Source organism: Aquila chrysaetos, chromosome 8 (assembly GCF_900496995.4).
Source record: "Aquila chrysaetos chrysaetos chromosome 8, bAquChr1.4, whole genome shotgun sequence".
Classification (NCBI taxonomy): domain Eukaryota; kingdom Metazoa; phylum Chordata; class Aves; order Accipitriformes; family Accipitridae; genus Aquila; species Aquila chrysaetos.
The window spans coordinates 14,116,063-14,125,868 of NC_044011.1; the positions used below are offsets into that span (position 1 = coordinate 14,116,063).

General features: G+C 39.2%; 1 protein-coding gene across 1 annotated transcript in view; it reads left to right on the forward strand.

Annotated features, from left to right (window-relative positions):
- PPP1R14C (protein phosphatase 1 regulatory inhibitor subunit 14C) overlaps positions 1 to 5,821 on the forward strand; it is a 53,657-nt gene extending 47,836 nt beyond the window's left edge. The window contains 1 exon segment of the mRNA XM_030023229.2: positions 4,491 to 5,821. Within this exon segment, the coding sequence (XP_029879089.1) occupies positions 4,491 to 4,565 (75 nt within the window). The 3' untranslated portion in view covers positions 4,566 to 5,821.
- The last annotated feature ends 3,985 nt before the right edge of the window (positions 5,822 to 9,806 follow it).

Genomic DNA, 9,806 nt, shown 5'->3' on the forward strand with positions numbered 1-9,806 from the left:
ACTGATGGTGCCATGGCCTCACTGGAGAGGCTGTGCTGATGGCATTGTTCAGTGAGGCTACAGAGATGCTGTACCAGTTCTTGCTAATAGAAGGCAGCTTCTGGCCCCATTCTCCCAAAGCATGTGTGCCTCATCAGTTCCCTTCTTCCTGTACAATTGGCTTCAGGTTTGAGCCTGTGTGGAAGGGAAGGTATTTGGCAGTAGGGTTCCCTCTTTCTTTTTATCTTTTTTTTCCTCCCCATTCAGATGTCACTTTTGAGCTATTGTTTAGTTGCTTCCCCAAGTAGTTGTGGGGATTGCTCTCCAGGCTGGCTTTACTTTTTTTACATCTAACCAGTCAGGGTCCATCTAGGAAATAGCCTTGGGCAAACTGTCAAGGAAATCTTGATTTTTTTTTTTTTTTTTTTTTTTTTTTTTTTTTACTTGGCTGCAGGGAAGTAAAGCTGTGGAGGAAAGCTGGTTTAGGATTCATTTCATGCTCTAGTGAAGCAGGAGGACTAAAGCCCCTAAATTTTGGTTTAAGAACTAGTCCTACTACATGTGTACTGTTTGTGGAAAAGAAATCTGGAGAGACAAGAGTCTAATTAGTCTCCAGAATTAATTGGAAGACTTGAATAGGAAGTCTTGAATTCATTGCCTGTCAAATGACCTCATTAAAACAATGAATCACACCTCCAAAGCAGAGAGGTGATTTCTTCCCCTTTCCTGAATTATCATTTCACCTTTGTTTGTCATCCTTATTTTTTTATTCTGCATTAGATGAATGCTTTTGCTGAACTGAATGCCTTTGATTCAAGGGAAGGTGTTAGAGAAGGGAGAAGACAAATGCCGAAGGCTGAGTATAGATGCGTTCAAATGAACTATAGATTTAGTCTCTGTCTCATTTTAAATTTGCCTTTAGTATTAGAAAGATGTCTTCTAGAAACAATGATTTTGTATTATAAATTAACAGGGCTCTCAATACTTGTAACAAAACTGTATTTAAAGGTGGTGGTCTTGCAGAAAATCTGTAAAAAGAATTTAAACTGAGTTTGTGTACACTTTAGCTGCTTTTTTTTTTAATTTACCAAGGCCTGAAGTTCTGGTACCAGATTTTTCTTCTATTAAAAGTAGATGTGGCCTGTGTATTTCTTGCTGTAGCCCTCTAAGGAATAATTCATAAGTTCTTAGGTCTTTAGCTGAATTACTGTTAAATGTTTTCCAACTCTGAATTAAGTATTATACAAGTAGATAATCCAACCTGTGTTACAGAACTACTTTTAACATAGATTGATACATGATCAGCTTCCAAATGCATGATGCTAAACTTTAGCATATCTCCTAGAGGGGATTTCAATAAAACACTCTGTGTAAAATGATTTTTGTATATGAGGTTGAGATAGATGTGGATATTAAGCCTCGACTCAAATGTCCACAAGGAATAAAACTGCAATTTTTGAGTGATGTTTAAAGAAAACAAATGGGTATTACTGTCATAAAGCTGAGTTGGTTAGTTATAAAGTGAAGGCTTATTGAAGTGCTGTGAAGTCTCCTTTCCTGCCTCCAAGAGGGAAAATGCACATCTTTTCTAGAAATGCTGCCTTTCCTTGATGGTGAGCTGTAAAACAAAGGCACAAGCACTGGAGCACAGCTGTGTTAATGACAGCTGGCTCCATATAAGTGTCAGATGCAAAATGATACTTGAATCAGAAATGTACTGAACCAATGCTGTGGTTTGCACACCCATGGGATGTACACAACAGCCCTACTGCATTATGTAAAATGTCTGCCACGTACAAAAGGCTACTTGCGTTTTACTGTTTGGTACTGCAGACCCTTATTTCAAGAAAAATAGTTCCTGGGGTAAAGCATTTTCAATTACTATATGTACTTCTTTAAGTGAATACAGCTCCCTTCTGTAAGAATAGACTCAATTACCTCAGGTCTGCTTAGGGGGTTGCCCTTACAGTTCGGTTTATTTTGGCAGCACTAAGAAGTTTCTATGTGGTGTGAAACTTGCTTGAAAACTTCAAGCAAGTATATTGTTTTGCAAAATAAGGTGCTTGTGGTACTGCTTCAGAGTATAAGGGCAGAACTCCCCTCCCTTGCTGTAATGTCATATTGAAAAGCAACTGACCCCTGGCTGCCTTTCATATCCAAGGGAAATGTGCTCCAAACTCTTCCGAGTTGTGGGACAAAATGGACAGAGAAATGGCAGAGGTGTCTCTCAAACAGGGATATCCCAAATGGGTACAGAGTATCATAGATTTCCCTGTCCACTCTGCAGATACCCCTTCCTGTAATGTTCTTGCTTTCAACTTCTGTGAAGCAGTTGGACAGTTTCCAGTTGCAGTGTCTTGTTGCTGCCTTGATGGTGAGTGAAGGTGCTGTAGAGTATTTGTGGCTTTAACAGATGACTAATAAAGTCTTTCAAAGGGAAGAACTGAACTTCAGCCCATTCCTTCCCAAAGCTGTCTTAATCTGATGTTTTGGCATGGGAGTATAGCTTTTTATGGAAAGAGCTGCTGAAAGGCAATGCTAATTGCATTAATCCCAAGTAAAAATCTTTTAAGATCACTTTAGAGAGTTTATTTCTGTAATGATTTCACTGCAGGGCTTCATTTAAGTTTGACAGTAAAAAATCCTAAAGTGTGCTTGTGTGTTTCAAACAGCACCGTGCCACATTAGTTTTGAATTATCTAGCAGGTCTTTACAATGATGAAAGGATAATACAGAACCAATGCATAGTGCATTGCACGCTCTGAATTTTTAGAGTAAACCTGTCTCCCTCCTTTTTCTGACCTCTGAATGGATAAGTACTGTACTCTGACAAGTTTAGAGTAGATATTGTTGCAGTGGCTTGTGCCTATGTGGAAAAAGACAGCTTCTAGAGGATGGAGAGGGAGGATTTGGGGTGTTAACAAATCTGCTTTTCTGATCATATCTTTGGGCTACCTGTCATTCCAGATGGGAAACGCAATATCGATATACATAGATGTATTCCTGTACTGGCCTTGATCTAGTTAGTTCAGGGGTGGAAGCCAGAATATAAAAAGTTCTCGGTGAGCATTTGTAGCCCACACTGATGTGTGTGCTGCTCTGCCTTAGCTGTTGTTAGTTGAAGCCACAGCTAGTGTTGGTGCAACAATAACTGTGGTGCAACAATACATGCAGTACAGTATAGATGTGCATGAACTGTCAGGAAATTGCTCTGTTGGGCTGATACCTGCTGGGATTGTGGTCCCACCAGAGAAACATGACATATTTCTCAAGTTAAAATGCACATTTACAGAGATGTTCCTTATGCACAGTGTAGCATCTGTGACTTTTTTTTTGAAAGGTACTGTGTTGTCATTTAGGTGGTGACCTTGTTCACTGGAATCTTTAGCCTCAAGCATTCAGCTAGGAAGTCATGCTTTTTGTCCTTTCATAGAATCATAGAATGGTTTGGGTTGGAAGGGACCTTAAAGATCATCTAGTTCCAACCCCCCTGCTATGGGCAGGGACATCTTCCCCTAGACCAGGCTGCTCAAAGCCCCATCCAACCTGGCCTTTCACATCAACTTGACTGACTAAATCCATAATTACATTCCATGTTTATATTACTAAATCATTTAACCAAGAACCTTTTTGTAGGTGTATACATAGTACTGTGGGTAAACATTATTGTCCCAATGTGATAGTAAGGGGATGATCTAGCTTTTAATACATCTGCGGTTATAAGAAATTGTACACCAAAAGGATTTCAGAAAATTGTGCAACTCTCCAAGCTTCTGTTCTCCCACAATTTAAAAAGAGAAACTCTGCTGAAACTGGGGAAGATATCACTGTGATTAAAGACTTGGTCCATGAGGTGTTTTTTTTTTTTTTTTTTTTTAGAATAGTGTCATTCACTGAGCTCCACAACCAGAATAAGCCAGTGGTGCTACCTCTGGCTCCTTGTTCCTGCCTTGCGTCAGACTGGCATGAGTGTTGGTGTGGGGCGGAGTGGTGAGCCTGGTCAGAGAGCTGAGCCAGCTTGGGAAAGTAGCAGAGCAAGAGGAAAAACGGCTGAGTCTTTATAGCCAGATCAGCTTTCTGTTCCAGCTGAGTATGCAGCCAACCAAAATTCTAGTGCCGGCATGGAGAGTGGTGAGAGAAACACCTTTTGGCAGGAGTGCTGATTTCTGTGCAGGCTTAAACTGTGAAAGTTTGCTTTGACTATTTGCATTGTATCTAGTCATAGATTTTGCTTGATTCAACAGTTGGTAGAAGGCCCTGTGTAATAAAAGCCTGAAAGATGGCTAGCAGCTGAGCCTGAGCACTCATGCAGAGGAAAAGGTAGTTGTTCACACCTATACTGTGCAATGAGAGTATGCATATAAGGTTCCTGGAGATCAGGCTGGAGAAACTCCAGCTTAGCAGTAAAAGCTTAAATAAAAATGTGTAGTTTGCTTTGATTTTTTTAAACTCAAAATCATGGTATTCTGGTATCATAAAAATTACTTATATTTTCTAATCTCTTTTCCTAGGAATTTATCAAAGAGCTGCTAACTCGGATAAGAGGAATGAGGAAACTCAGTCCCCCTCAAAAGAAGAGTATATAAATAACTTGAAGCAGTAGCACTCTGTAAAAGACATGGCAAGGGAAATGGGACTTTGAATACAAGACCTTTATTAAAATAGTTGTCTTTCTCCACAACTTTTTTGATTTCATTGTTTTGACTCAAGGAATTTCTTTTGTGTGTTTTAAGGGTTCGTTTTTAAGTGTCATTTTTTTTTTTTATCAAGAATATCAACAGTTTGGATGCTGCTCAACTTTCACTTGAGGATTACTGAAGCAAGTGAAGAATCCAAGAATTAGTGATGAGGGGCAGCAAGCCTATGTGGTGAACCAGAAGATCTTGTAAATTTACAGAGCTAGGAGACTTCTCCTTGCAACTAGTTGGATAACGTTTTTTTAAGTTGGCTGTACATTTAACTCATGGATGTCAAGTTTCTTGTGCTTGTCTGTACATAAATTATGGAGTGGGTTGTGAATACTGTTTCACATGGATGGAAGGAAAAGTTTGTTACAGTAAATTATTTAAATGGTGGTTATAGCAAATTTGCTACCAGAAGGTACCAATTTAGATTACTAAAATGAGTGCTGCCATTTTTCTAAATACCCTTAAAGCAGCCCAGTGAAGAATTTCATCATATCTCCTTGTTTAGACTGCAGCATATGAGAATTGGGAGTTTTAAGGGCTTAATTTGTAGACTTAAAAGTTATTTGATTGACTTTGATGCTTTGCCAGATCATTTCCTCTCCACCTCATGATGTCTTGGAACTGTGCTAACCGATACTGAATAACGGCCTGCAGTGATATCTAGAGAAATGTCCATCACCATTTAAAAGCTGCATCACAGTGGAAGAAAGACAGTGCTACCAAAATGAATTATAAGCACTGCTCTTGCATTTAGTGATGTGGTCTTAATCGAATGCAGATTCCTCTCCTATTAAGGTAGGCAAAGAATATTATAGTTTTTGTTTATGGCTGTGCCCTGAGAAGTGGGGAGACTTCTTAACTTGGGCTCTCTTACTTGTAAAAGCAAGAACAGAAGAGATCCCTGCTCCCTCCTAGAAAATGTCCTAACTGAAATGTTCAATAAGCTACCATATGCTGGTAGGTGACACTAGTCAGGCATTTTATATCAAGGGTGCTCTGAACATATTTTATTTTTCAAAAGAAGTACATGTTTGTGAATTTTATGTATACTGGCAAGCTTTTTTAATGTATTTAATTTTGTAATGTTTACCGATGATTTTATTTACCAGATATTTACTCAAATAAATGGAACAACTTGTGACTTGTTACATGTACACTTTACAAGACTACTGTTGCTGAGTAAGTTGGTAAATGGACTTGCTTGTCAAAAAGAGAAGCCTGTGAGGTGGTAAGTACATGGGAACCCAGCTATATAGACCCTAATTAGCTTTTAATGTGCCCAGTATCACTCAGCCCTTGCCGAGTATCGGAGTATCACTCAAACTCCTGTAACCTGGTACACAGCTTCCCTTTTGAAAGTCTTCTGCAGATGAGGCCTTCCTTCCCTGTGCCCTGGGGGATTTAAAAAGTGTGGGGGGAGGAAGCCTGGAAATTCTTTGATATATGCTGCTGCTTCCTTTTTTCCTTCCACCAGAGGTGAGTGTAGAGGAGGGCTTATACTGGGTGACTCTCAGTTTTCTACCGAAGGTGTGGCAGAAAGGAGTATTTCAGCAGAAGGCACTCTACCTTTCTTCCCTTCTGAATTCTCAAGAAATTCCAGCAGCTGTAAGAAAAGACTTAGTTGGTTTGCCTGCAGCATCTTAAATTTAAATCTTGTACCTTGTTGAAGTTGCAATTCAGCTCTGGTTTCCTAAGGAGTCTTCCAGCAAAACTTTTTAAAATTGTGAAGTGAAATCTGTGCTCCAGGGAAATTGGTGAGGAGCTTGTGATTTCATCTGTTTTTGTGTTGGAATCTCCCACTATCGTTGTCAGCATTATCAGTGGGATGTCTTTGGTTCTGAAAGAGGCCCATGTGAATGACCTGTCTTGCCACAAAGAGATTGTCTCTCCCTGGTCTGTGCTCCTTTCAGAGGATCTGATGTAGCTAGATGTAGCTTGTTCATTACCAAGTTTGTATGAACATCACCCTTTGAAGAAGAGAGAATGACAGGAAAAGCTTCCTTAAATTCCTGAGGTAAGAGGCCTTTTGTTAAAAATTTTTTTTTCCCCACTCAGCTCTGGTGGCAGAAATCAGTGGTGTTAGTAAAGATGTCTTATTTACTAGTCTGATGTTTGACTGGGCAGGTGCTTTCACAGGCCTCTTTCTGGAAAGCCTGGTGGTTTGTAAACCACTGAGAGCCTTTTGTGAACACCAAGTTTATTATGTCCACAATGGAAAAAAAAAACCCCAACCTTTTGATTTGAGACTTTGATGTTTAGAGTTTTGAGCTGGTGTCTGAAATGCTGTCTGCTTATGCATACTGTTCCCAGACTCAGATTTATTCATATGCATTTAACATATGGGCTGAAACAACTGAGAGCATGCAATACACCTTTTCAACTTCTGAGGTGGTTACAGCTGCCTACTTTTTGCAGGTGGTATTTAGAAACAATCCCAAGTCTGAATATTATAGGTTCTAGTAATTTCCACATCCACAGGTGCATTTTGTGACTTCACTTATGATTTCAAACATAATTTTTTTTCTTCCTTTATGATAATGGTATGGAGAATCAGAAATGTCAAGTAATGGCAACTGCACCAGTTCTCTCACCTCCTACAGCAAAGTGCTACTCAACAAATTTTTTTTTTTCCCTCATGTTACTTGGCTAAAAAATGGCCCCTCAACTGTGTGCATCACACACTTGCATCTTTTGTCCTATTTGTTGTGCACTGAAGTAGCTGCAGAGAATAGCACTCTATCCCTTCTAAAACCAATTGGTTTGGTGATACACTTAGAAACAATGAAGACTGGGACAGTCCTTACTATTTTCTTGTCTTACGTGGATGGGACAGTCCCTTCTGTGAAGGGCTTCGTCTCCTCCAGCTCTACATGTTCTGTTCTCTTACAAGTGTCAGTGAGCAAAAAAAAAATCTAAATAGCTTTTGTTTGCAGCTGGCCTGATTTTTACTGGAGACTTACAAGGTCTCATTCTTGCTACTTTTTTACTTAATGGAGATACTCTTGGCCTTGGTGTGAGGGGAGAATCAACCCATTCACTTAAGATTTCATTGTGCTTTATGTCTTTATACGGTGTGGGTGTTCTTGGCTCTGGGCAATATTCAAGGGGCATATCAATAGCACACTGTTACTGAAACAACTTGGAATTAAATCTTCACTTCAGGCTCTTCACTGCCTTGGCTGGACAGCTTTCATGAGAAGGGCCAAGTCTGGCTGCAATGAGAGCTTCCTCTGGGCTTTTTAAGTGGCTAATGAAAGGAACTGAAGTTCCTTCTTATAAATATGTAGAGAAGCTGAGGTTTTTGTTTTGGTTATTGAAGTGCATCTCCCATGTACAAAGATTGCCTGCAAGAGTGTGCGTTTCTGGGATCTGCTTCATGGCATAATTAGCCTTTGCATGTTTTACAGCTGACAGTGTGATGTCTCCCATGGTTGCTCCTCCAGTTGGCTTAGAAAGAGGAGGAAAGTGTTTGTAATCATATTTAGTGTGCCTTGGGAGGCTGAAGTGACAGGATAGTATATTCCTGTGGCACAGAAGAAAGGAGATGGGCCATTCTTCTGCCAGCCTTGTTTTTGCCCCTTCCCCCCATTATTGTTTTAGTGGGTTTTACTCCTACAGTTGCCATTCATGCAGGGAACATCTGGGGAAAATGTGGGAGGGAAGCTTTCCCTATTCTCAGAGAACATGACCAAGAAAAGCAGGAACAAAGTATCTGCTCCTTTTGTGCACTTCAAACTCTGAGTCTTGGTAAGAGTCTTTTGCACTTTACCCTGGTAAGTATAATAGTGTATGTGAAATTGGAATTTCTCAGCAATCTATTTCTAGGATGTTTGCTGATTCAAGACAGCCTTAATGTAAACATGCACCTCCAGGGTAAAAAAAATAAAATAAAAAAAAAAAAAAAAAATCATGTGGGCCATATCAACAGAGAGCCTGTTGATTGGAAACTAGAAGATACAGGTCTCATTCTGAACAGACAGTTGAACTTAAAACTCCTGGTGAAGTGCTGTAACAAAAGGATTAACTGCTTCTTGGCTGCATAAGGTTTGTCATTGCCAGCATCTTGCACAGATGTTAAGCAGGTACTGAATAACTGCATGCAATGCTTTTTAAAGGATGTTGAGATTTAGGGAGTCGGAAAAGAAATCAAGTGCTGGGAAGTCTACGAAAAAAATCACGAAGAAATTTACCTGTTAATATGTTTAGCTATTAAGGAAACTGAGAAGAGTCTTGCTTTGCTGCATGTATTTCGGTATGGGAAGAAAAAGAGATGTAAGGGTTTTCATGTATTGGAGAAAAGCTTAAGGAGGAGGAATGCCTGGAAGAATCTTAAAGTGTGGAAGAAGATAGAGCACCTTGATGGTGAGGTTCAGGAGCCCTTTGAGCCCACTACTGAGGGAGTAGGTGAGATGACCATCTATTAGTATCCCCAAAATGAAATTGGATGCTTTTCTAGATAAAATATTATTAGATGAGTTAGTTCAGTCAAGATAATCAAAGGCTTTAAAACTCTAGACATCAGCTTCAGGTTGGTTTGCTGTGGTGTGTTTTTGTGGGTGTTTTAGGGGTTTTTTTTGTTGTTGTTTTTTTGGTTTTGGGTTTTTTTTTTAGAATTTTGTAAAGCAGAGGAAACAAGTAGGAAACTGATTTGTATATTTATGTATTGTGGCCATGTCACTACATGCTTATGTAGTGGTTGAATCAGATTACCAGTACCAGCTACATATATTATATACACCTCTACTACTTCTTACTTGACTTCTTTTTTTACTTTACTTCTCCTTTTTTTCTGGTTGTAAGCAAATAGTAAGTGTGAATGTAATTAAAGTTGCTATTGAAACCTAGAGAGAAGTTGAAGTGAAGAAGAGAAAATGTGCCTAGAAAGTACCTAGCACTGCAAAATTTATTCTTGCCACTGTAGGATTCTGCCATCAGTGTAAATACAGAGTGTTTCTGAAGTTTTGAAATTGCTATTTATAATAATCTTACCTAGTGCTGATGGGATTCTATTTGCTTTATTTTTTCAGTAGAACTAATGTCCAAATACTGAGCTATTAGCTTACACTACTTACAAACTTCTCTGTTTTCCAACAAAAATTGTCATTAGCTCTTTAAAATTAAAGAAATTGAGCTATTTGA